Below are 27,983 nucleotides of genomic sequence, written 5' to 3'. Positions count from 1 at the left end.
AGGGCTCAGAGTGGTTGACTGTCCCAGACCACAGTCTTCTGTACCAGCCTGCTACCGGCCCTGCAGAAAAGGCAGGGACAACCCCTTTACAAGAAGGCAAGAGGCTGGAACTAAGCCTGCCAAATTTATTAACATAAAACAGCAAACAGAGCAAAGAGAGCAAACACGAACCATGAAACAGGAGCTATTCAAACGGTTGCCTTCAGCAAACTAACCCTCCCACACATTCCCCTTTTAAACAGTTCAGGGCGTGGGTTCTCTCTGCCTCCTTCCGAGGTGCCCCATTGCCTTCCTCTGTTTACTCCTGATTGACTGCCTTCTGCATCGGGTGTCCTTGAACAGGGTCAGCTGTGGATCATCTTCATCCATGCTGTAAGGCTCACACAGCTGGGTCTGTGTCGTGACCAGATGGGAGGGGCCTGGCTGAGGGCTCTGTGAAGCCTCAATATTATTCTCAGCAAGCTCTCCAACACCCCCCTCCTCCTCCTCTGAATCGTCCGACCCAACTGCCGAACCCACAGGCTGACCCTGAATCACAACACACAGCTGCGCTTCCACCTTTCCCAAGGCGGCCCCCACAGACAGAGTACAGCACAGGGAAGATGCGCCAAAGCTTGTCCTGGAGCCTCCCAATGCCAGAAGCCTGCGGCAGCAGCATCACAAAGCTTGCAAAAAGTGGGGCGGGCAGCGACAGCTGCTCACAGTGCTGCCCAAAAGCAAACAGGGCAAAAGCAAGCAGGTGGAGTCTCCCACTGCTGGAAGCCTGCTTGCAAAAAGTGGGGTGGGCGGCGGCAGCTGCTCACCACACCACCCAAAAGCAAGCAAGGCAAGGCCACTATCAAGCCCCGGGCACAACAATCAACCGGGTGTGGGGGGGAATCCATGCAGCAACCCGGCTACCTGGCCTGCCAGCAGCTCGTTGCTCCGCCAATCAGCTGGGAGGCTGAGACTCCGGATTTGAGCCGCTGACAGAGCACAGTGCTGGGAAGACACGCCAAAGCTCATCCCGGAGCCTCCACTGCCGGAAGCCTGTGACCACAGCATAATGGGGCTTGCAAAAAGTGGGGCAGGTGGCGGCAGCTACTCATGGTGCTGGCCAAAAGCAAACAGGACAAGGCAGCAAACCAGCTGATCGGCAGAGCAATGAGCGGCTGGCTTTGGTGTGTCTTCCCTGCACTGCACTCTGTCGGCAGCTCAAATCCAGAGTCTCAGCCTCCCAGCTGATCATCGGAGCAATGAGTGGCTGGCAGGCCAGGTAGCTGGGTTGCTGCACAGATTCCCTCCCCACAACCAGTTGATTGTCGAGCCTGGGGCTTCATAGTGGCCTTGCCCTGCTTGCTCTTGCCCGGCGCTGTGAGCAGCTGCTGCCGCCTGCCCCGCTTTTTGCAAGCAGGCTTCCAGAAGCAGAGGCTCTGGGGCGAGCTTTGGCACATCTTCCCTGCAGTGCGCTCTATTGGTGGCTCAAATCCAGAGTCTCAGCCTCCCAGCTGATTGGCTGGCAGGCCAGGTAGCTGGGTTGCTGCACAGATTTCCCCCCCTCAACCCAGTTGATTGTTGAGCCCGGGGCTTGACAGCCACTCCTGCTCGAAAGGCAGGGTTCGGCAGCTGGCGAGGCAATTGTGTGGGGCTCTCCCGGGGATGGCGGGCCGAATGGGGACCGGCCTTGCCCTCTCCATGCTAAAGCAGCACCCACGGAGGTGGCAAAGGGCAAACAGGGCAAGGCCGCTCCTGCTCGAAAGGCAGGGTTTGGTGGCTGGCGAGGCGATGGGGGAGGAGTGGACCGATCACTTTACTGGTACCTGGGATTCCAACGTGCCTTCCCGGCCATGTGTGACCCGAAGAAGCGCCGATCAGAATTCAATCCGGTTGCTGCACAAGTCTCTGCGGAGGACAGGGTCTTGCTCTGTGCCTGCGCCCACCCTCTGTAGGGTTCCTGCAGGCCGCTGCCAAGCAGCATACTTTCCAGCAGCAAGTGATCTGGGAAGGAACGGAGCATGGGGGTGGGGGTGGAGAGGAGGTGGGGGAGGCAGGGGGAGGCAGGCGACGCCATGTACCACCAGCCAGGTGCTCGCATACCAGTAGTGGTACATATACCACTGATTGAAAAGCAATGGTTTAGAGAAGGGTGGGACAAACACACACAACCTCACTTTCGGAGGATTTTTACTTCTGGTTTTTTTCCTCATGAAATCAGTCAGGTAGAAGAGAGAAAATCAATATTATTCCCCAGTTCAGTCACGCTGTTTACAGTCATTCCTAGTTTAATGCTTTTTGGCTTCAGCTGCATGTAGCTTGGGCTAGATTCATGAATGATGCTAGCCTTTTTTCTGTCGTTTTTTGGAGAGCTTTCCCAGACATCCAGATTGACTGCCATTTCCCCAGGATAGACGGGGCTTCCCTCCTTCCTTGCCACCTTTCCGAGGTGGCTTTGGGCCCATTTAAGGTCCCCAAATAGAGAGAAATCAGCCATAGGGATCGGTTTGTCTCAATCCCTCGGCTGGTGCACTAGCTGCGCAGAACCGGAAGCCTAGATTAGAGATTTAATGAAACAATCAAGAGATTTAAAGAAGTGATTAGATTAGATTAGATTAGATTAGATTAGATTAGATTAGATTAGATTAGATTAGATTAGATTAGATTAGATTAGATTAGATTAAAAGTTCTTATAGCCTGAATATTTAAATATATTTTTACTGGTATTCAACGGATGGCCTGAGTTCATGAGTTCACATATTTGAGCTAACTAAAGATATACATTTAATATTATATCTCAAGAAGATCTCTTTAAAGAGACTCACTGTATCTATTTATTTAATGTGCTCTTGATTTATTTATTTTTTTTGCATGAAGTGTTGTCATGGTGTGGAACTGGGAGGATATTTTAAGAAAGGATAAAAATTAAATATTAAGGGTTTTCAGAAACAAACAAAAGCAGTATTCATTTTTAGAACTGGGGGCAGTCTTGACTAATATATATTTATATATACATTTAAAAATAGGTCCATCACCTTACTCTGAACCAACAGTTCCAGCATCTCACTATATCAGTTATGGAAATAGCAGCTATTCTATGGTTAGCCCCAAGATGACCTGGGAAGAAGCAAGGAAGAAATGTGAATCTGAAAATTTAAAACTTGCCAGCATTGTAGATCCCTACACAGAATCATTCATATGGCTGCAGGTGCTCAAATATAAGGAGCCTGTATGGATTGGACTAAGCAGCAAAGAGGTAAGAACAGAATCTATATATTCACAATTGCATACTTGAAAAAATTGTCACATAGATAAGGAACTCAAGAACAGGATTTTGTGAGACTAGAAAGTGGAATGACTACAAGTGGTCTCTGTTTAGCAATTATATTTGGGATTGGCAACTGAATTGTTAAACAAAGAGATCACTAAGTGAAACTGCAACTGTGGTTGTGATCTTAAGGTGATAAATGCAAAAATTGCATTTACTCGTTTATCATTGTTATAAATGAGGCACCTGACATGACATATATGTGACAATGTTCTGCATGGACCTTGAAGACTAAATGCTTTCATAGAATTGATTTATTTCTGTAAAAGATTTATATTGTTCCTATTTAAGTAACTCTGAGTGGCTTTTCTCACAGTTAAGGAAGAGGACATGGAGTCCAGTTGGCAATGAAAAAGGGGTACAGGTAGTTTTCACTTAACAAGCATTCATTTAGTGGTCACTTGAAGTTATGATAGTGCTGAATGGTAGCTATGGATGGTCTTCCAATTGTAATACTCCTGGCGCCAGGTGATCAAAATTCAGGTTTTTGGCAGCCTGACCACTTTCAGGGTGGCATCAGCTCCCCCTACCTCTTTAACTCCCCCCTGCCCTTTTGGCCTGGACTCCATCCCTGCCCATGCCTACCCTGCCATCCCACACTCTCCTGAGCTGACTCTCCCTGTTTTTTTCATTCGGTGGCTGACAAGGCACATCTGGTTGAAACAGCTGCTGGCCTTCTGCAAGGTTGTTGTGGAGAGGTGGTGGGGTAGGTGATGGGGCAGTGGTAGAGTGGGAAGTAGCCAAAATTGCAGCAGGGGAGGAGAGTGTAGGGGAAGTTGAAGCAAAGCTGTGTGTGGCAGAGTAGAAAAAAATGTGAGGTTGTTGCCTAATGATGGTTCAGTCATTGCCTAATGATCACCATCAATCAGAATAGAGTTGGGAGGGACCTTGGAGTTCTTCTAGTTCAACCCCCTGCTCAAGCGGGAGACCCTCTACCATTTCAGATAGGTGACTATCTAGTCTCTTCTTAAAAACCTCTAGTGATAAAGCACCCACAATGTCTGAAGGCAAGCTGTTCCACTGGTTAACTGTGCTCACTGTTAGGAAGTTTCTCCTTAATTCTAGGTTGCTTCTCTCCTTGACTAATTTCCCTCTGTTGTTTCTTGTCTTGCCTTCTGGTGTTTTGGAAAATACTGTAAGTTGATCCCCTCCTCTTTGTGGCAGCCGCTCAAATACTGGAATACCGCTATCATGTCTCCCCTAGTCCTTCTTTTCTCCAGACCAGCCAAACCCAAATCCTGTAATCATTCTTCATATGTTTTAGTCTCTATGCCTTTAGTCATCTTAGTTGCTCTTCTTTGCACTTTTTCCAAAGTCTCAACATCTTTTTTGTAATGTACTGACCAAAATTGGTGTCGTTCCAGGTGTCATCTTACTAAGGCGGTACTAAAGCTGTACTAATACTTCACATAATTTTGATTCTATGCTTCTGTTTATACAACCAAGGATTTCATTAGCTTTTTTGGGTGCTGCCACACACTGCTGGCTCATTCCACAACCAGGACTGCCAGAACTACTGTTGCTAAATGTGTGTCGCACCATGTTTCACTAAATAAGTGCTTTCTTTAGCAGTGTAAATTCTTGTCACAGTTAGATATTAAGTGAGGATTATTGATACTGAAATTAAATGAATAAAATGTTTTCTTGCATTTCCTTATGCACTTTGGTTTTAGAGTGATGGTGTGTACAAGTGGGTAAGTAACTGGAGGCTGGTGTACACTAACTGGGCTGCTGAGGAACCAATGCATAAAACAGCCTGTGTCTACCTAGGTATTGATGGTTATTGGAAAACAGGAAATTGCAGTGAAAAATACTTCTCTGTTTGCGAAAGATACAATGGTAAGCAAATTAAGTCTATTTTAATGGAATTTGTGTATTGCACTAATTTTCAGTTAGTACATAAAGTGGCTTATATCAACAAGATATTTTTTTAAAAAACATGAAATTTATTTTATCTTACTGTATTTTTTTCATTACACTGTGTATTATTACTATTATTAATAATTTTGTAAGTGGCTAGTTGTTAAAACATATGTGTTTCCTTTAATAAAGAAAACTTATTGTTTTATAACAGGTGTGGTGCCAACTGAGATTCCACAATTGCCAGGAAAATGCCCGAACTCCAAAAACAGCCATATATCTTGGATTCCTTTCAGAGGTCATTGTTATAAATTATATGCTTCAATGGAATATTGGCCAAAAGCGTCCATGAAGTGTAGTCAGATAGGTTAGTATCATTTTGAGCTACATAACAAACAGTAATTTTCCCTGCTTACAGAAATCTCGCTAGTGTCTACATTTACAATTATTTTAAATACAGAAATCTTCAGCCAGCAACCCCAAGTTTTATCGTATCATATTCTACCTTACAAAGCTCTTGAAAGAGGAGCATGAGGATGTAGGAAGATGCCACATATAATGAGAATAATATAAAGAGAAATAAATATCTATTTTATACATCCACTGAAAATAATTACTAAAAGAAATATTTCCACTAAGCAAAACCTTCTGGTGGGGTGGAAAATGACATATAAACATTTACATAGAAATATTGAAGGAATAATAATAATAATAATAATAATAATAATAATAATAATAATAATACCGTAATAATAATAATAATAATAATAATAATAATAATAATAATAATAATAATAATAATAATTAATAATACAGATTGCCATTTGGAACACAACACGCCAGATATCGCAGTCATAGAGAACCGAAGTGTACAGTTGATTGATATTGCTGTACCAGGAGATGCCAGAGTCGAAGAAGCAATGGGTGAAAGCTCATTAAAGAGAGATCCTACCTAGAACTAAGGAGAAATTTCCCGAAAGTGAGAACAATTAACCAATGGAATAGCTTACCTCTCAGAGTTCTGGGTGCTTCTTTGCTGGAGGTTTTCAAGAAAAGTTTAGGCATTCATTTGTCCAGGTTGAAATAAGGACTCCTGTCTTGAGCAGAGAGTTGGACTAGAACCAGCCCATGATTCTATGATGCATTTGTGCTGTTCAGCTTCAGGGAGTGAATCAAGAGAGATACTTTGGTCATAAAAACACAGAGTGTGCCTGAGTGCTTGTCATTTATTATTTGCCATCATTTTATTCTGTTTCTATGGCTAATGACACATGAACTCATCAAATTGCATGTGATATAATAACAAATTCATTCTAATATATTCTCTTTTATAGAACAGTAGAATATATGATATTGGAAAGCAATAATTCTAATCCTTTTGAAGCTTTTTTAAAAGCATCTTATAAATATAGAATATTTTGAAATATCAGCTACTTTGGAAGACTTGATAGTTTTCCTTATTCTTTTTATTCTTTGAGGTGGGGCATCTCAAATACTATGGAGAATTTAGAACAAAATAAATTTGTCTTTCCAATAAATATTTGTAACTCAGGGTTGAAATGAGGGCTCCTTGTGCTCTCTCAACCTGGTTGTGTTTGTTTTTTTTTGCAGATATTTCATTACCCAGTGCTTCATTGAAGATGTTATCAAATTTTGGTAATGAAACATCTGCAAGAAAACAGTCAAACTCAAGAGAGCACCAAGCTCCCTTCTTTTCATTACATTGTACAAAATATATTTTTGCAGATTATCAGCTTTAACTTTTAGTATCATTATTCACAAAGAATACCGTATTTTCCGGCGTGGGCGTATAAGACGACCCCCGGCTTTTAAGAATATTTTCAAGGTTTTTCGTCTTATACGCCGGAAATACTTACATGCCCTGCCCTCCCTGTCTGTCGCAGAGGAGGCGAAGGCCCGACTGGCCCCGCTGGCCCTCCCGCTGCTCCCGCGCTTCTGCCGGCCCCCGAGGTGCAGTGTTTCCCAGGCGGCAGGTAGCGTCGGAGGGCAGCCGCCACCCCGCCATGGCCGGCGCCCCTCCTGCTTCCCCCCCAGGCCTTGAATTTCTCCCATTGGGCGCAGGGCAGGGCAGCTCCGCCCGCAGCCTCTTTTTTAGAACTCGTGCCGCTTCCCTCTCACTGTCGGCCGAGGCACGCTTGGCCCGGGCTCCCGGTCCCTCTTCCTGGCCGGCTTCCCGCCCTGCCCCTCATGGAGCTGGACTGGGCATGCAGCCTCTCGGTGTGGCTGCTTTTCCTGGGCAGCCTGGCGGTGCGGCTCCTGCGCTCGGACCTGTTGCTGAGCTGGCGGCTGCTGCTGCGCATGGGGCTGCTGGCCGTCCTGCAGGCGCTGGGCCAAGCCATCCTGCCGCTGCCCGTCAGCGCCGTGCTCACGGCAGCTGCCTGCTGGCTCGTCTCGGCCAGCACCGTCCGGCGGAAGCGCATCCCCGCGGGGGGGACAGTGGTGCTGGTGACAGGTGAGTCCAGTGGGCGCAAGGCCCTCCCCTCGGGCCAAGAGCCAGCGGGCAGTGCCGCCTTCGCGTGGGGAGAGCCCCCCGACGCTCCCGTCCAGCCGTGTCCTGGAGCCACGCCAGAGATAGCTCAGTTGCGCGGGGCGGCCGGGCTTTGCAAGAACGGGGACGCTCGACTGATTTGTGTTTTTTTTCCGGCGTATAAGATGACCCCCCAACTTTTGAGAAGATTTTCATGGGTTAAAAATTTGTCTTATACGCCGGAAAATACAGTAAGTTGCCATGGGTTTTGTCCTACACATATTAAGCAATACAGATCTAATCAGTTTTAGAAACAGAACTATTTGCTTCTTTACAATACTCAAAACTAAAATTATTGCCTATGCTAGACAAAATAATTGGTCATGCCTTGTGAAATGGCCCTTATTTGGCGGGGTGGAAATCAAACCTGTTAGTGAACTTCTTTGATTCATTTTATCTTTCATAGGTGGCACCTTGACTTCAATTGAAGACTCAGCTGAATTACAATTTTTACAGGAACAAATGGAAAAACTTGGAGATGCAGAATATTGGATAGGCTTGTTCAAAAATCTGGATGGTAATTATATAACTAATATTTATCTATATAGCTAATAATAATAAACCCCCCCCCCCCCCACACACACACATTGAAACACTATCTTGACATCATTGTGGGGCTTGTTTGCCCTGGGGAAGATGAGAGGCATACCAGACAGGTCTCATTAAAGATGCTGGATGAAGAGTGTCTCTCCAAAAACAATATGGTGAGATGTGATTTACAGGAATTCATACCAGATCAGACATCACCTTGGACAAAAAGGATCACATTTAGGCGTAGAGTTCCTGGATAAATGGACTACAGCAGACATGTCAAACTTGCAATGTCACATGACATTGCACAATGTATCGGGACAGTTTTGCCATTGCCGGCAATGGGGTGGGTGCGACTTCCGGATGTTGTGTCCGGCCTATCGGCCGTCAGTTTGACATCCCTGGACTACAGGATCCAGAACTGTTGGCTGAACAACCAAGACCAGTAGATGCAGGATTGTCAGATAACATTTGTTTACCCATTGCAAATATACAAAGAATAAAAACAAAGAAATAATGTCTGTTATTACAAATCAATTCCAAGAATAGAGGCTATCTAAAAAGAATGTACAGATTTAAAAAGAACATCCAGAATCAGAAATAACAGAACAGATGTTATCAGATCAACACAGATTTATAATACAACTTAATATATTCACTGTAGCTGTTTGCCAGAAGTATTGCCTCTCAGACTATAGAGGCAAACAGAGAGAATGAGCTGTAGAGGAAGTCAGTATAACTAGTAAATTGCTTTTATTCACAAACCAGGCACACTGTCTTCTGTTTTTTCCACAGTAAAAACAAAGCTCTCTAACTAAAAAGGAAAAATTAAAACCAGAAATAAATGAGCATCTAGAACAACAAAAAAGCAACAGATTAAGGCTGTCTGCATTTAAGTTTACAAAGAAACAGATAGCATAAGTAGTAAAACTGCCAACACTGTAAAATCAGATATAAACATCAGCTCACTGCAAGAAATAAGGCAACTACAGTACATTACAGTACATAAGCCAACTATAGTACATTACAGTTCTGTGCACAGCTATAGCACAACTAAAAAAAATACAAATATGTAGGAAAAGAGCATGCACAGCTGTGGGGAAGAATTAAGAGATCAACAGTTAAATATCTTTGTTGACCTCTGGTAGAGACATGGCCAGCAGCTGACACACCCAGAAAACCTCCTCTCTCTAGATTGCCATTTTTCTCACTCAGCAACAGAAGGAACAGGCTTCTCTTGTTTATCTGACCCGCCTGGATTAGGGAGTGTCCCAGAATCATCCCTCAAGATCCTCTGTAACAGCCCCAGTCTGCAAGCAATTTTAGAAGCCGAGCTTCAGAACAGCCGGTGAGCTGAAGCTGGAGGGCAGGGCAGAAATCACATCGGAGTTGGATAAAACAGCCGTTTTGGAGTTTATTTTTCAAATGGACAATAAGCTGTGCCCTTTATTTCTTAATCAGTTTATGAGATTATTACCTTTATGAGCTAAAAGGGGCTCTCTTTACCTATCGCATAGGCCAGGGGTAGGCAACCTCGGCTCTTTTATGACTCATGGACTTCAACTCCCAGAATTCCTGAGTCAGCTGACTCAGGAATTCTGGGAATTGAAGTCCATGAGTCATAAAAGAGCCGAGGTTGCCTACCCATGGCATAGGCCCTAATACTCCTTTTTGAAGCTATACACCATCTTTGAGGCTCCTTTGTTGTAAAATGACAAGGAAGAGGGTTTCTGAAGGCAGCCAAAAGAAGGAAGCCTGATTACTTTTTCTTTTGAAATACAAGGATAAAAGTCATGGCTTTTAATTTACTACTTTTAAAATAAGTTGTAGTCTAGCAGCATGTGCTGTGGGTGGATGAAATTTTCTGATTTTCATGAACTCTGATTGGCCAGAGAAAGGAAAGGAGGAAAAAAAAGAAATAACATTTGTTGACTACTAGAGGGAGCTGAAGTTAAACATGAAGACGTCTAACACTGAGCTGGAATCTGTTATTAAAGACATTAAAGACACTTAATGTTCAAATATACAATAAACTCCCTAGGGTTTAAAGCTGTTAGTGATACAGAGGAGATTAAAAAATATTATCAACTCACTGTTGATAATCAACTATTAAGCTACTGTGTCAACTCTACAACTGCTGAATAACGCAAATAACCTATTTGTACCTTTGGAATAGAAATCTGACATCAGTTTTTATTATGATGATGGTTTGAATAAAATCCTCCCAGTGCAACCAAAACAAGAGTGTCAAGTAAATTCACAACTCTTAAGAGGTCAAGTCTGGTGGGGTTTCTTATGGACATCAACAAGGTCGAGAATTATTTGAGGAAAAAAAGATATGATTGACATTTTAGAGATAGAAACTTTACAGACTGAGAACTCCTTGAAGAAAAGTGTCACCCTTGAGAAGAAAAAAAAATTCATTCCATGAAGACAAGTTGGAAGGAGTGACTTAAATTTAATGATCTAATTAGTTAAGATAGATTTTTATAAGCTTTGACATATGTATTGAAACAAAGTATTAAGGGAGCTTCATATGTATACAATAAGTTGGTAAATGTATTCTCTATTTTTGTTTGTTTGTTCTTTTTGTAATACTGTGAAATCCCTAATGTAGTTTTGTGTTTTGGGTTTGGGTTTAATAAAGAAGGTTTTGTTGTTGTTGCTTTGTTTTGTTTTGTTTTCCTTTTTATATATAATATTTGAGTATTGCTTAAAGCTAATAAAATATCAAAACTAGTGAAAGTTTTTTCCCCCTTTAGGATTAAAAAAAGATTGAATTTCTGTAGAGAAGTTTAATATGAATTAGGATAAAGATTAATGAATCAATAGAGGTATATATTATTCCCCACAGCAATAATTTTTTTAAAAAAAATTATTACATTTATATCCCGCCCTTCTCTGAAGACTCAGGGCGGCTTACAAGCTTAGCAGTAGCCTTCATTCTATGTATATGCCTGCTTATTAGGGCTTTCACACACACCCCAAGTGGCATTATTACAAAGTCAGCTTAATTGCCCCCAACAATCTGGGTCCTCATTTTACCTACTTCGGAAGGATGGAAGGCTGAGTCAACCTTGAGCCTGGTGGGATGCGAACCTGCACTAATTGCAGGCAGCTGGTGTTACTTAAGGAGGCATTAGCCCACTGCTCCACCAAGGCTCTTAAGAAGCAGAGATGGTGAAACTGACTCTTTTATCCAAATATGAGAATATATTTAAGCTAGTATCTATTTTGAAATTGCTTCCAGATTTTGTGCTTGCAATGAAAAAGAAAATTAAAACTTGATTTTTTTATTAATTAGTTAGGTTTATTGTTATAGAAATGGTTTGTACATATTGTTGTTTAAAAGCAAAAAGTTGTGGCTGTAATGTTATTATCTTCTACTGTGCTAAAGAGACTCATAAGTTGGTGCCATTTTCTTTTCTCTTCTTTTCTCACACTATCTTTTTTCTTTTCCCTCTCTCTTTTTCTAGTTTGTGATTACTTTTTTCTCTTTGTATTTTGATAAACAAATAAAAATTATTGAAGGTAAAAGTTTGGAGTCCTCAAAGTCCTCAAAGTCCAAACCCTCCTTAATTCCATTGACTCTTATTTGACACCAATTTAGTGTTGAAATTTAATTGTCCAGATTATTGTGTATTTATTGTGAATCAATCTTCTATACTGCTAACTTACAAATGGTTCTGATTCTTTGCACCTGACAAGAATGCAGCTTGATAAAGGAAGAGGATAAGAATAAAAAGGTTACATGAAAGAACTTTTAATAACAAGAGAAATGGCGGAGAAAGGGAGACAGAAAATCAAGGATTGGTTAGCCCAAAGGTGAAGATGAATTGCATGGGTTTTGATTGAAACATCTGACTTTATTACCAAGCAAGCTAACAACATACTGCAAGGAATTGAAATGGGATATTGATTAACATCTGGCAAAACCTAACTGATAATGAAAGATCCAACAAAAGGGAACTACAGACCAATTATCTGTTAACTTTCAAATTGGTAACTAGTATGGTAATACAGTCCAATAGCACATAGTGGCAAAAAAGCTCTTTCTACCTTGTGCTGGACAGATGTGCCACCATCATTAGGAAAAACTAATTCATTCCTGAAAATGTTAAGGAATGAAGATGCTCTATAGATATAATATCAAGAGTTTAGATGAAGAAAATAATTATAAATACCTGGGCATCCTTCAAGTTGACAACATCAAGCACACTGAAGTCAAGAAAAAGATTAGAGGTGCATACATCAAGAGAGTTAAAAAGAACTCAAAGTCCAAACTCAATGGAGGAAATACCATGAAGGCAATCAACACCTGGGCAATTCTAGTCATTAGATACACAGCTGGAATAGTGGACTAAACTCAAGCCGAACTAGAAGCCATGGATAGGAAAACCATTAAAATAATTACAGTATATCATGCCCTTCATTCTCGTCATCATGTTGACAGACTTTATTTATTGAAGAAAATAGGCAGCCATGGAATGTTTCATACAACTGAAGAAAAGAAAATGGCATTGGAAGAGTATCTGAAGGACAGTAAGGAAGATACATTGAAACTAATATACCATGAAGGCTTACTGAATCCTGGAAAGACTTAAATAGCATACAAGAAAGACCAAGCAAAGAACAGAAAAGAGACATGAAAAGCAAAGTGCTGGATGTCCAATATGCAGGAAAAGTAGATAATAACAAGATCTGGCAATGTCTGTGAGCAGGAAAGTTGAAGAAAGATACTGAGGGGCTAATTCTGACTGCACAAGACCAAGCCTTAGGGACAAATTCAAACAAAGCCAGAATTGAAAAGACAGTAACACAGAGAAAATGCTTCCTACGCAAAAAGCTGAAAAAAACATGGACCATCTGATTAACAGCTATAAGAAGATCACAGACTGATTACAAACAATGGCATGACAAAGGAACAGCAATGCTGCATTGGAAGATCTGCAAGAAATACCATTTGCAAGCAATTGCTGGTGGGATCGCAAAATAGACAAAGTAATAGACAGTGATGAAGTTAAAATGTTCTGAGACCTTAGAATGTAAGCAGAAAATCACTTGCCACATAACACCCATCTTAACAATTGTTACTTAAAAGGACAAAAAAAAAGCTTTGGTAGTGGATGTGCAAATAGAAATAAAACAACTATATCAAATGATGATTGTCAGCATTTTTGTGTGTTCTGGGGCCATGTTTTTCCCGGTTGGTTTTTAAGGTTACCTATGCTGGAAGATGAGCCCCTCAGGTCGGAAGGCGTCCAATATGCTACTGGGGAAGAGCAGAGGGCTAGTACTAGTAGCGCTAGAAAGAATGAAGCGACTGGGCCAAAGCCGAAAGGACGCTCAGCTGTGGATATGTCTGGTGGTGAAAGGAAAGTCCGATGCTGTAAAGATTTTTTCTCCATAGGAACCTGGAATGTAAGATCCATGAATCAAGGCAAGCTGGACGTGGTCAAACAAGAGATGACAAGACTGAACATCGACATCTTAGGTATCAGCGAACTAAAATGGACAGGAATGGGTGAATTTAATTCAGATGACCATCAGGTATACTACTGCGGGCAAGAATCCCTCAGAAGAAATGGAGTAGCCTTCATAGTCAATAAAAGAGTAGGAAAAGCAATACTGGGATACAATCCTCAAAATGACAGAATGATCTCAGTTCGAATCCAAGGCAAACCATTCAATATCACAGTAGTCCAAGTCTATGCCCCAAAGACTGGTGCTGAAGAGGATGAAATTGACCGGTTCTATGAAGCCCTACAGCACCTTATAGAACTAACACCAAAAAATGATGTCCTTATCATCATGGGGGATTGGAATGCTAAAGTAGGAAGCCAAAAGATAACCGGAATAACAGGCAAGTTTGGCCTTGGAGTACAAAATGAAGCAGGGCACAGGCTGATAGAATTTTGTCAAGAGAATAGGATGGTCATAGCAAACACTCTTTTCCAACAACCCAAGAGACGGCTCTACACATGGACATCACCAGACGGTCAACACAGAAATCAGATTGACTATATGCTCTACAGCCAAAGATGGAGAAGCTCTATACAGTCAGTAAAAACAAGACCAGGAGCTGACTGTGGCTCAGACCATGAGCTTCTTGTTGCAAAGTTTAGGCTTAAACTGAAGAAAGTAGGGAAAAGCACCAGGCCAGTCAGGTATGAATTAAATCATATTCCCGTTGAATATACAGTAGAGGTGACAAATAGATTTAAGGAATTAGATCTGATAGACAGGGTGCCTGAAGAACTATGGACAGAGGTTCGCAACATTGTACAACAGGTAGCAACCAAAACCATCCCAAAGAAAAAGAAATGCAAGAAAGCAAAATGGCTATCTGAGGAAGCTTTGCAAATAGCTGAGGAAAGGAGGGAAGCAAAAGGCAAGGGAGAAAAAGAAAGATACGCCCAATTGAATGCAGAATTTCAGAGAATAGCTAGAAGAGATAAGAATGCCTTCTTAAATGAACAGTGCAAAGAAATAGAAGAAAACAATAGAATAAGGAGGACCAGAGATCTTTTCAAGAAAATTGGAGAGATGAAGGGAACGTTCAATGCAAAAATGGGCATGATAAAGGACCAAAATGGCAGGGACCTAACAGGGGCAGAAGAGATTAAGAAGAGATGGCAAAATTACACAGAAGAACTATACAAGAATGAGCTTAACGTCCCTGATAATCACAATGAGGTGGTCACTGACCTTGAGCCAGACATCCTAGAATGTGAAGTGAAGTGGGCCTTAGAAAAGCTGAGCAACATCAAAGCTAGTGGAGGTGACAGTATTCCAGCTGAGCTATTCAAAATCTTAAAAGACGATGCAGTAAAAGTGCTACACTCAATTTGCCAGCAAATTTGGAAAACTCAACAGTGGCCACAGGACTGGAAAAGATCAGTTTACATTCCAATTCCAAAGAAAGGCAGTGCCAAAGAATGTTCAAACTATCGCACCATTGCACTCATTTCTCATGCTAGTAAAGTTATGCTTAAAATCCTACAAGCTAGACTCCAGCAGTATGTGGATCGAGAACTACCAGAAGTACAGGCAGGATTTCGAAGAGGCAGAGGAACTAGAGATCAAATAGCCAACATACGCTGGATCATGGAGAAAGCTAGAGAGTTCCAGAAAAACATCTACTTCTGCTTCATTGACTATGCTAAAGCCTTTGATTGTGTGGATCATAACAAACTGTGGCAAGTTCTTAAAGAGATGGGAGTACCAGAACATCTTATTTGTCTCTTGAGAAACCTATATGCGGGCCAAGAAGCAACAGTGAGAACTGGACACGGAACCACTGATTGGTTCCAAATTGGGAAAGGTGTCTGGCAAGGCTGTATACTGTCGCCTTGCCTATTTAACTTATATGCAGAGCACATCATGAGAAAGGCAGGGCTAGAGGAGTCAAAAGTTGGAATTAAGATTGCTGGAAGAAATATCAACAACCTAAGATATGCAGATGATACCACTCTAATGGCAGAAACTGAAGAGGAACTGAAGAGTCTCTTGTTGCGAGTGAAGAAGGAGAGTGCAAAAGTTGGGTTGAAACTAAACATTAAGAAAACCAAGATCATGGCATCCGGCCCTCTCAATTCCTGGCAAATAGAGGGGGAAGAAATGGAGGTAGTGACAGATTTTATTTTCCTGGGCTCCAAGATCACTGCAGATGGGGACTGTAGTCAAGAAATTAAAAGACGCTTGCTCCTCGGGAGGAAAGCCATGGCAAATCTAGACAGCACACTAAAAAGCAGAGACATCACCCTGTCAACAAAAGTGCGTATAGTCAAGGCTATGGTCTTCCCAGTTGCAATGTATGGCAGTGAAAGTTGGACCATAAGAAAGGCTGAGCGCAAAAGAATTGAGGCCTTTGAACTGTGGTGCTGGAGAAGACTCCTGCGAGTCCCTTGGACTGCAAGGCGATCAAACCGGTCAGTCCTAGAGGAGATCAACCCTGACTGCTCTTTAGAAGGCCAGATCCTGAAGCTAAAACTCAAATACTTTGGCCACCTAATGAGGAGGAAGGACTCACTGGAGAAGAGCCTAGTGCTGGGAAAGATTGAGGGCAATAGAAGAAGGGGACGACAGAGAATGAGGTGGCTGGATGGAGTCACTGAAGCAGTAGGTGTGAGCTTAAATGGACTCCAGAAGATGGTAGAGGACAGGAAGGCCTGGAGGAACATTGTCCATAGGGTCGCGATGGGTCGGACACGACTTGTAACTAACAACAACTACAACAATGCTGTGTTAGTATTTGTTCAGTGTGTGGTGAGCAACCATGGTTATTAGATGTATCATTTTTCAGCCACTTGTTTTAGCTATTTTCTATGTAGGTGTGCAGTTCATTGGAGGTTTGTATTTTGACCAAGATCAATTGTAAATGTGTAGTGGACACCACGGTGTCAAAGAGATTCATGCAGAAGGAATAATTGTTGCTTGGTGGAGATTTGCCTTCCCATTTGCAAAGTTTTGTAAAGCATTTAATGTCCATACGTGGTTCTGATAGAAGTCAGTAACTATAGTTCAGGGTTGAACTGCAGAGTCCACAGTGCTCTCTGAACTTGGCTGTTTGCTTGCAGATGTTTCCAACTAGGTAAAATCACCAATGTGAGTGTTAATGTATTTCCATAGCATATACCTTTTCATCACAGTGCAGTTCTTTCCCTTTTTAATTATTACGTTATTTTTTCTTTTATTAGGAGAATGGCTATGGCAAGATAATAATAACATTGCTTTTGTCAACTGGAATGAAGATGAATTAAAATCTCTTCAGTCTGATAATGACGACTATGAATATAGCGAAGAGGTTAACGATGGCTTTTTTGATAAGTGCGTTTACATGAATGGTCATTCTGGAAAATGGTTCATGGGGCACTGCCATCAACAACTGAAATCATTTATATGTAAAAGCAATAAAAGTAAGTTTCTCATGATAATTATCATAATATTAGATTGAAAATAATATTTGTGTGTGACTCTGGAAAGAATGCAGAAAAGAGCAACCAAGGTGGTTAGGGGACTGAAGGCTAAAACATATAAAGAATGATTGCTAGAATTGGGTTAGGGTTAGGGACAAAAAGCAATGGATAGAAGCTAATGAAAGAGAGAAGCAACCTAGAACTAAGAAGAAATTTCCTGACAGGTAGAATAATTAATCAATGGAACAACCAGCCTCCAGAAGTTGTGAATGCTCCAATACTGGAAGTTTATAAGAAGAGACTAGACAACCATTTGTCTGAAATGGTATAGAGTTGAGTAGGGGGTTGGACTAGAAGATCTTCAAGGTCCCTTCCAACTCTGTTATTCTGTTCTAGTGAGTAGACATTAGTTCTGCTTAGTTTACTTTTCAAATAATGCATTCTGTGAAATATAATAGGAGTAAGAATAGAATCAATGGCAAGATATATTGATTTTTGCTTCCAGTTATTGAATGACATTTTAATACAGATAAGTATGTTATCTATATAATATATATGATGGCATGGTGGCGTAGTAGTTAAGAATGCAGTACTGCAGACTTCTGCTGACTGCCAGCTGACTTTGGCAGTTTGGCAGTTTGAGTCTAACTGGGTCAGCCTTCCATCCTTCCAAAGTCGGCAAAGTGAGGACCCAGATTGTTTGGGGCAATATACTGACTCTGTAAACCATTTAGAGAAGACTGTAAAGCACTATGAAGCAATAGGTGCTATTTCTATTGTTATATTCTTAACAGTATAGTTTTAATAAACAAATATTAATTTCCATCATTTGTTGTTCCTTAATCATTAGATCAACTGTTTTATGAGATTAATGATCTATTACTCCCAGGACCCAGAACTGAATAAAAAGAGTATCAACAGCCAAGGATAATGCTACCCAATGTTGTTTCATAGCATTTTAGACATATGTCTAATGTAGGAGACTTTGGATTGCTTTTAATCTGTTATTATGTCTGAAATTTTATATTTCTAGTTGTCTATTCTACCCATAGACTCAAATATTATTGTCACCTTTTGTATCTTAAACCATTCCTGGTAGATACTTTAAACACAGTCTAGAATGTGAATATACTATAAACTCAGATTCATATCAAACAATATAAACTTTTAGGAAATTTTTGAATGTTGTCTTAATGTGTATCATTGTCTCTTTTCATTTCATAAAATCTATGATTCAGTATAAAAATCTGCTGTAATTAAGAATTCATATTTTTAAAATTGCTTTGCATATCCTTGTTTATTGTTAAATTAAGAGTGTGCAGTAAGGCTTATACAGTAATTGCATACTGAAAACATATTTGATTATTTTATAGTTATTGAAGAATCAACTGCAGAGCCTGCAGAAATATCAGGTAAGAAAGTAATTTTAAAAGAGGTAAGAATGTTGTTTTTAAAATTCAGTAATAAATTTTCTATAGCTGTGACATGAAAATTCTAAATATATAACTCAAATATGGAGGAACATATTTTTGTAGATTAAAAGATTTAGATGATAAAATATATTTAGTGTTGTTATGAAGACTTACTTTATTTGCACTGAATTGTTAAGTTACAATAGTTATACAGGTATATGGCCTAACAGAGCCTGCCCATTAGGCTCGTAATCATCAAAAGAATCAGTCTCAATATTACAACATTTTTAAATCAAACTCATTAATTGAATTAAATGGCTTGTTAAATGAACGAAATTTGACTTATCATTTCCTCTGATGGCTGCCTGAACTGAGAGACTTTTCCCTCCACTGCTGCAGGCTGTTTCTACCACAAATCAGCTGTTTCAGGTTTCAGGAATTACTTTACTTTACTTTACTTTTATTAAATTTGTATACAGCCCTTCTCCCGAAGGACTCAGGGCGGTGAACAGGGCATATATAAATAGCAAATACAAAAATTAAAAAGGAATTAAACAAGTGCCCAGTTAAAAAATACAATAACAATAAAAAACCCATTAAAAAACCCTAACATCCCCCATCAGGCCAGACCAGCTAGTTCAAACAAGTGGGTCTTCAGAATTACAGTATTGTAAAATGCCTCCCAAGCAGGCAGTAGGCTTTAAAAAAAAACAACAAACAAACAAACACCATTTGTCGCTAGGCAGCTCAAGCTTCTTCAGAGAGGGGTGAAGAACTCTCCAAATTGCAGTTGCCACTAAATAAGTAGCTTTAGCTTTAAGCATCTCCAGGCAAGCATGCAGAGGGAGATGTGGTGGAGTTTACAGAACTGTTGGCTTGCAACAGTAACTGAGATGGAAGGGACCTTGAAATCATCTAGTCCCATGGTGGTGAACCTATGGCACGCATGCCACAGGTGGCACACAGAGCCGTCCCTGTGGGCATGTGTGCCATCACCCCGGAGGGAGGCGGGACCTGGCTGCTCCCCTCCGCCTCTCCATGTGCACCTGTGCTATCGGTCTCTTTCTCTCTGCACTGAGAGTCAGGGAGTAGCTGCAAGAACTGGGTGGATCCAGGCTGGATGGCAGAGGCAGCTGCCAGCACAAGTTCAGGTAAGCTTCCGGAGTGATTTTAGCAGTGCCTCAGCAGCCTGGTCTGGGCTCTGGAGGCCTGAAATAGGCCTGTGCTGCCCAGATCAGCCGTAGGGGGTACAAAATCCCCCACCCGCCACACAGATTGCCCTACCACCACCTTTCTCCCCTACCTGCCATGTGGATCATGCTGCCACCACTGCCATTCCCCCCACCCACTGCGCGGATTGTGCTGCCACCGCTGTTCCCCCCACCCACCACATGGATTGCACTGCTGCCAACCCCCGCACCCACTGCATGCATCACACTGCTGCTGCCATCCCCCCGCTGTGCGCATCGTGCTGCCACTACCGCCATTCCCACCCACCCACCACCCAGATCTAGGGATGCAGAGTGATTTTGCACCCTTTCCACAGCCAATCTGGGTGTCAGAGGCTTTTCCAAAGCTCCAGAGCTCACATCCATGGCTGTGGGGCGATTTTGCAGCATGCCAGGGGCCAGATCCGGGCTCCAAAGACCTGGAAAATGTTTCTGTCACTTGTATTGGCCATGTGGTGGGCGCAAAATTGCTCTGCAGCCCTAGATCAGGGTGGCAGAAGCATTTCCCAGGTCTCTGGAGCCCAGACTGGGCCCCTGGCGCACCGCAAAATCAACCCACAACCATGAGTGGCAGCATGATCTGCATGATATGTAGGGGGGAATGATGGTGGCAGTGTGATCCATATGGTGGGTGGGGGGCCACAGCAGTGTGATCCATGTGGTGGGTGGGAGGCAGCAGTGGCAGAGCGATCTGCATGTTGAGTGGGGAGTAGCAGCAGCAGCACGATCCGCATGGCAGGTAGGAGGTAACAGTGGTGGTAGCAGTGCGATCCACGTAGCAGGTGGGGGGGAAAGGCTGCGGCAGCAGCGCAATCCATGTAGCGGGTGGGGGAAAACCTGCCCCACTTGTTTCATGCCCACTTTCAGCTGAGCTGCATTGCAGCAGCATTGGATGCATTACATGAGATGGCAAACAGTTGCATCCCACCGAAACCAGCTGTTTGCCACCTGCTGTCCAATGCTGCTGCCATGAGCCCATGGAACAAGCCAGGCGGTGGCAAGAAACCAGTATACAGGCTTCTTACCTCCACCCAGCTTGTTCCGTGGCCTCATGGCAGCCACATTGGGTGCAACGTGCAAGATGGTAAACAGCCATGTTATGGCAAAACCTAGGGGCCGGCAGGCTGTGGCTGCTGATGGACACAGTTGGCCCCAATGCGCTTGCTGTGTGCAGGGGGGGATGGTGTCAGGCAGCAGCCGCTCTGGCCCCTGCCTCGCCTTGCCCTGCGGCAATGGCACCCCTGCCCTGCCTCCCTAGCTCGCCTTGCAGGACGAGCCTCCTGCCCACCATCCCACCCACCAGAGACCCCTTGGATCCCCCCCAACCCTGCCTGGTCCCCACAGGTGTCTCTCCCCATGAATAACATCAAGGTGGCCATACCTACCCAGTCTGCCGTGATCACCACATCCACGCCCACCCAATGGGCCATGTTCACCCCTCACCCAGTGATACATAAGTGAGTTTTGGGTTGCAGTTTGGGCACTCAGTCTCTAAAAGGTTCACCATCACTTATCTAGTCTAACCCACTGCTCTCACAGTACTGTACTATATTTCTGATAAATGCCTATCCAGTCTCTTCTTAAAAGCCTCCAATGAGAGAATACCAACAACTTCTGGAGGCAATTTAAATTTAAAACCTTTTTTTAAAAAAGCACTGTCTTTTATCAGCACAAGCCTCTCCAGGCAAAATCAAAAATGGGATGGAGATTTCCTTCCAGTAAGTGTCAGCAGAATCTCTGGTGGGTCTATGTTAGGGAGAGAAGCAGGAGCAGCCACATGCTATAAGTTTCAGGCAAATGCAAACAAACAATCTTGCAAAATATTGTACTTACAAACAATAAAAAGCAGAGTAGTTCCCAAAGTGATTACAAACAATACAGTAGTATAGAGTAGCAAAAAAGAATATTTTAAAATACTTACAGAGGTAATTCTAGCTCTCTACAGTACTGTAGTCTCAAGCCCAGCAAGCAGCAGATCTTCCATGCAGCTCCAGAAAAACAAAAACAAATGGTCAGTGCTGGCTACAAAAATCAACTGATCTTGTTTGGCCATGTGAACAGGCACACAAAAAAACCCCACTTCCGGCTTTTGGTTGGCCCAAACAGGCCCAGGCAAGTCACAAAGTTAAAATGGCACCACAACAGCCAAGACTGAATCCAGGTCACATGTTTTTGATTGCAATTTTGAATTTTTAACGTAAGTACTCTTTCTGAATAACCTCAGTTTTGTGAAATATCGCTAAATAAATGCTCGTATCTGGGGGATTACCTTTCTTTTCTTTTTTCCCCCAGAATGTACTGGAAATAATATCATTCTAGACAACCTTGAAATTTTGGTAGCTGCTGCCAAATATCACAGTTTTCAATGATAAACCATCACATTTTTAGAGATATATCATCAAATTACCTTACCTTTTTATATTTCACAAATAAATAAATGTCACCTCTCTAACATGTTTTATTGCAGCACAGAAATTAAAGAGAGACAGAGAGAGAGAAAATACTTTAAAAAAAAATACTTTGAGCCGTCTCCTGCGGCTCCCAGTCGCCCCGTGCGCGTGCACCTCTCCGAACGGGCGGAGGTGCGTGCACACCACTCCGAATGGGAGGAGGTGCGCGTGCACCACTCCAAAGCTTTGGAGAGCTACACGCTCACCTCTCTCGCACCTCCACCCGAACACCCGTTTGGAGACCTGTTGGTGTTCGGGCGGAGGTGCGGTTTGGAGACCTGCTGGTGCTGGCTTAGAAAGCTGCCGCGGCCCGCAGCACCTTTCTAAACCGGCACCAGCAGGTCTCCAAACCGCTGTTCGGGCGGAGGTGCACGCGCAACTCCGCCTGAACACCTGTGTCGAGACCTGCTGGTGTTTGGGTGGAGGTGCGGTTTGGAGACCTGCTGGTGCCGGTTTAAAAAGCTTTCTAAACCGGCACCAGCAGGTCTCCAAATGGGTGTTCGGGCAGCAGTTTGGAGGTCCCAGGGGTGGCTCCGGTGATGCCCGGGCTGAAGGCAGCGCCACAACCCAGCGCCCATCACCACGGAGACCCGTCACCGCTGGCATGCAGGTGCGTCCACATAAAAAAAAGTGGAACTGCGCGCTTGTATCCACACATGTGCATACGCAAAAAATGTTTTGCGCATGCGCAAAACATTTTGTTTTATGCGCACGTGCGTGCGTGGATGCACGCGCACGGCTCCCACTTTTTTATGTGTGATGGAACCGGTTCCCAGTGGCTCTTTTGCTTTTTCAGGTTGCCGACCCCTGTTCTAGTCAGTGTCAAAGCCCAAAACTGTATCCGTAACTTCCCCTGCCATAGATGAGATCACTTGGATCAGGGGTGTCAAACTGCCAGTCCACAGGTTGGACGCGTCACATGGAAGCCGTGCCCACCCCATTGTTGGCAATAGTAAAACCATCCCAATATGTTGTGCAACATCACGTGACATCGCGAGTTTGACATGTCTCACTTGGGTGATCTCATCATATTTATGAAACCAAGTTCTGAAAGTCTTCCTTCTTCACTTAATGTGATTGAGTAACTGTGTTTTCAATTAATTTTGATTATTTTCAGTTCCCAAATAAATAATTAGCAAAAAGCAATAGCCATAGCAATTCATAATTATTTTTGCTGTGGCAGAACTCACATTTCCTAGCCTTGATCTCTACATCAAAAGACTTATCTTCCACAGGCAATATGTATCAATTTCCTTTGGGATATGTAATGAATGGGAAAAGACAATGTATTGCAGTTACTCCCTTTTACAGAATTACAGTTCGTAAATTCCTGGGATTGGTAGTTGACTCTTGTTGCCTTTATTAGATGATTAGACAGGACACAATCTCTCTTGGCTTCTTTCTCAATGTAAACAAGAAATGTCAGAGTTTTATCATAACATAACTGTATTCAACCCCTTTTTCTTCTCTCTGGTATTTCAGTGCAGAAAGGAGTGGCACTTCAATCAGCTCATGGCACGGCCGTGGTGGTAGTTGTGCCAATTATCTTCATAGCCATCGGTGCAGGAATCGCAGCCTATATTTTCTACAGAAGAAGAAACCGACCACAAGAAGTCTCCGCTGGGTTTGACAATTCTTTGTATAGTGACAATGTGGTTATTCTACATAAGGATTCACAATCTCCTGGAGACGAACAAGAATTAAATGAACAAATATAACTGGCAAATGGCACAGTTGTGGTGAACATTTTCTCAGTTATCTTCATATTCATCGGTGCTGTACAGAATTTTCAGCCTATATTTTGTACAAAAGAAGAAATAGACCACATGTTTCTGCTGGATTTGACAATTGTTTGTAAAGTGACAAGATGGTTATTCTTCAGAATGATTCACAATCTCTTATACAAAACAAATAATTAAATTAACAAATACAGTTGGCACGCTATCCAAGGATAAGATCCATTGGATGCTATACATTCAAAATTTAAAATACTGAATTACACTGTTTATAAATTTATACTTTGCAGTATTTGAAAAAGTTTAGATCCTATCAACAATGTGAATTGGCCACATTGCTGATATTAAAAAAATGAATTTATTACTGTTACTGATTAAAAATATTCTGAATAGTGTACTTTCAAATTAGAGATTTTTTTAAAAAAGGATATTTTTTTAATTTACTGGAAACCAAGGAGCTGTGAGAATTCAGCAGATAGTTTAAGCTTAGGCTTACCTTTTGTCAATTTTTAAAAAAAGAAAAACATAGAAGCTTTTCTTTTGTACACTGCATTTTATAGACCCTGGGTTACAGCTGAACTTTGATTGTCCCTGTCTGGCTCATGTTTGGTCAATTGGAATTTAGAAAATGAAATGTAAATAGATGTGGGAGAAGAAGCCAAGTTCACTCCTTTAATCAGCTGGTGAAAGCTTTTTTGTGTGCCTGCACCAGGAGAGCAGCAGTCAGGCTGAGGCAAGGTGAGGTGAGGTGTGGCAAGGCTCCACACTCCCTCATCTCCCAACACTTGGATGCCAGTGGCAGAATTAAGACTGAGCCCTCACAACAGTCCTAGTTTCTGATTTTGTCCCTTGGGAAAATTAATTCCCTCCCCTGACATACACAGTATACAAATGTTTTTATTAAAGGATCTTCTACTACATTGATTGCAAATGGTTCATTAAATCAGTTATGATTCCTTTAGTTGGCCCCATCAAACCAACTTTATATAAGATTTCAAAATGAAATGTTATGCCATCTAAATCAGTGTTTGAAATATGAAATCACAAGTACTAGTGTGTCAAAGCCTCTATGTCTCTAACGTTTCCCTTATGTGAGAGTCAAGAAATTTCCAAGAATAGCCCACCTTAATGCCCAGATAAAGCCTTCTTCTACCTCACAGCCAGTAAGCTTGAACATGAAGTCCATACATTTTCAGGTTTTCAGGGAAGACAAACTCTGGTCCTAGAACTAGCGCTTTCTTAGGTTCAGCCCAACCCACTTCATATGGTTGTTGTTGTGAGGGATAGGAAGAAGGTGTGTTGATTATGTTCACTGCCTTGAGTTATTGTAAATATATATATTTATGAGCTAGGAGACATTCTGCTGATGCTCAATATCTGAGCCTTTCTTTATGAGTGGTCTTCTTAGGACCTGGCTGTTTTTGAGGTAAATAGAAATTTGCAAATAGGAACACAATGATGCACTGTTGTGGCTCTTGCTGCATTCCTCTTATCTTTTGGATGCAGAAGAAAAGCACTCAAGGGAGCATAAATCGTGATGGGGTCAGGACAAGGCCATTGCTGTTGGAGAGAGGGAGACTAGTGACAAAAAGGGATTGCAAGGTCATTCAACAGATGCTGTAAATGATATATTTATGCAAACATCATCTCTTTGTTACTCCCAGAATTCTGTTTATGGACCAATTCCATTTCCCTATCTTCTGGAACAAACATCTGTTTGTTATCATCATCATTTCTTTTTATCCAAAGTGTACTTCTTCATGATCATCAAATTAACTGGCCAAGGGCATGGTTTAACCATATTAGGTAAACTATTATTTATTTGCATAGCACAAACTCTTGAGCCCTGAGTTACAGTTACAGGGGTGTCAAACTGCCGGCCTGCCGGCCATATGCATCACATGGAAGCCACTCCCACCCCATTGCCAGCAATGGCAAAACTGTCCTGATATGTTGTGCGATGTCACGTGACATCGCAAAATTGACATGTCTGGTTTACAAATCACAATAGTAGGATTATCACAAAATACTAAATCAAATGAAACATATTCTGATTTAGGAGAATAACAAAGCTGGCCATTATAAATTTTTGTGGTTTAAAATAAGGTCTGTACTACCTGACTAAGCTGAATAGAATGCTGAATGATGATATTTTATTATGAAAATATTTAGATTATCTGTTAGCCTGACATAGTAATCTGCATTTATTTCCAACCTACTTATTTGTTTGTTGATATGTTCAAGATACAAATCAGAGATTAAAATGAGTTGAAAGAGTATCAACAATCTCTGACGAGATCAGAGGCTCTTCTTTCATCTTTCTTTCATTCCACAACAAATGACCTTATGAACAACAACTGGGTTGTAATTTATTGAAGCCATAATAGAGTTCCAGAGAAAAGAAAGCTACAAATGGTGCAAACTGTACAAGCCATTTATTTGGGTAATGAAAGGTTAGTTTAGTTTAATATCATATAGTGACCTTTGCATTTGAATGTGTAATAGGATCTCAATTCAGAAAAACTAGCTAAAAGGCTACCAGTTATCTTCTGTTTACTGAAGTTTGATCAGTAGACCTTTCTATCAGAACCAAGGACACAGAAGTTTGAAACTTCAAAAAGGAACTCTGAAGGTCACTGCATTGTTCAACTAATAACAAACATCACAATAGTATGTCAAGTACAGGTAGTGCTCAACGTACAACCACAATCAAGCCCAAAATTTCTGTAGCTAAGCAAGACAGTTGTTAAGTGAATTTTGTCCTATTTTATGACCTTTTCTTGCCACAGTTGTTAAGTGAATCACTGCAGGTGTTAAATTAGTAGCATGGTTGTTAAGTGAATCTCTCTTCCCCATTGATTTTTATTGCCAGAAGGTTGCAAAAGATGATCACATGACTCCAGGACAGTTCAAATATCAAACATCAGTTAGTTTATTATCAGTTTGATTTAGCTATTTGGGACATTAGTATGAGCAAAGCAACATGACAGTCATTTATACAATTACTATCTGATCAAAGCCAGAGAAAGGATATGAGACATGGTGGTCTTTTGTGCTTTCTGGCAACAGGTTTAATATATTAGAAACCAGCATAATATGCTGTTAAAATACTCACTCAGTAAAGAAAACATCCACTCATTAAGAAATGATTAAGACATACGGGAAACCATTTGAGTTTACATTCTTTACTGAAAATTTGGCTCTTTTGGTTTAAGCAATTAAAAAGTACAAAATTTAAGTCAGGATTTGTTCTTTTTTTTCCTTGAGAGACATTAAAACAAACTAACACAAGCAATAAGGCAGACAAATTCACGATGTCACATGACTTTGCACAACATATCGGGACGATTTTGCCATTGCCAGCAATGGGGTGGGTGCGGCTTCTGCATGACACATCTGGCCTGTGGGCTGACAGTTTGACACCACTGCAATAAGGCATGTGTAGGAGGTATTTGCATTACTTCTCTGTCAATCAGTAGGAAGTAACGACTAATAGTATAACTTTAGGGAATGGGAATGAGACACACAATTAATAGATATGGATGAACAAGGGAAAAAAGAAGCCAGAGGGATATCCGTAAAGTATAGTCAAAAAAATTAAGATGGTGGCTGTGGCAATGCAATTAAAACTCCACGGTTTTTTTACCTGTATTAGGTAAAAAATTAGGCAGAGATTTAACTGCACCATTATACTGCCTCTGTGACTGTTTAGTATGTTAAATACATGACAAGATTGCCCAATCAAAGTACTCTCTCAAAGGAGGTAAATATTCTAAATTTAAAAAGGGGGCAAACACATCCCTGCAAAAAAAACCAAACCCTAAAACAGAGGTCCCCAACCTTTTGGGCACCAGGTACCGGTTCCATGGAGAGAAGTTTTTCTGTGGACTGGAGGGGGCATGGTTTTGTGTGCTGTCTGAATCCCGCAGATGGAGCTTTACTTGTTTGTGCGGACTGGTTGCTGGCATGCCGCTGACTAATAATTGTCCATGGACCGG

General features: G+C 41.8%; 1 protein-coding gene across 1 annotated transcript in view; it reads left to right on the top strand.

The window, feature by feature from the left end:
* LOC310650202 (macrophage mannose receptor 1-like) overlaps nucleotides 1-26,223 on the top strand; it is a gene marked incomplete at its 5' end in the record, with an annotated part of 77,217 nt that extends 50,994 nt beyond the window's left edge. The window contains 7 exons of the mRNA XM_083379033.1: nucleotides 3,000-3,229; nucleotides 4,975-5,140; nucleotides 5,376-5,528; nucleotides 8,116-8,226; nucleotides 16,940-17,158; nucleotides 18,532-18,570; nucleotides 23,732-26,223. Of these exons, the coding sequence (XP_083235159.1) occupies nucleotides 3,000-3,229; nucleotides 4,975-5,140; nucleotides 5,376-5,528; nucleotides 8,116-8,226; nucleotides 16,940-17,158; nucleotides 18,532-18,570; nucleotides 23,732-23,967 (1,154 nt within the window). The 3' untranslated portion in view covers nucleotides 23,968-26,223. The remainder of the gene's footprint in view (nucleotides 1-2,999; nucleotides 3,230-4,974; nucleotides 5,141-5,375; nucleotides 5,529-8,115; nucleotides 8,227-16,939; nucleotides 17,159-18,531; nucleotides 18,571-23,731) is intronic.
* Nucleotides 26,224-27,983: the final 1,760 nt, after the last annotated feature.

The sequence above is a fragment of the Vipera ursinii genome (assembly GCF_947247035.1).
Source record: "Vipera ursinii genome assembly, chromosome: Z".
In the NCBI taxonomy this organism is placed as follows: domain Eukaryota; kingdom Metazoa; phylum Chordata; class Lepidosauria; order Squamata; family Viperidae; genus Vipera; species Vipera ursinii.
The sequence above is the reverse complement of the archived record's forward strand: the minus strand, read 5'-3'. Positions and strand labels throughout refer to the sequence as shown.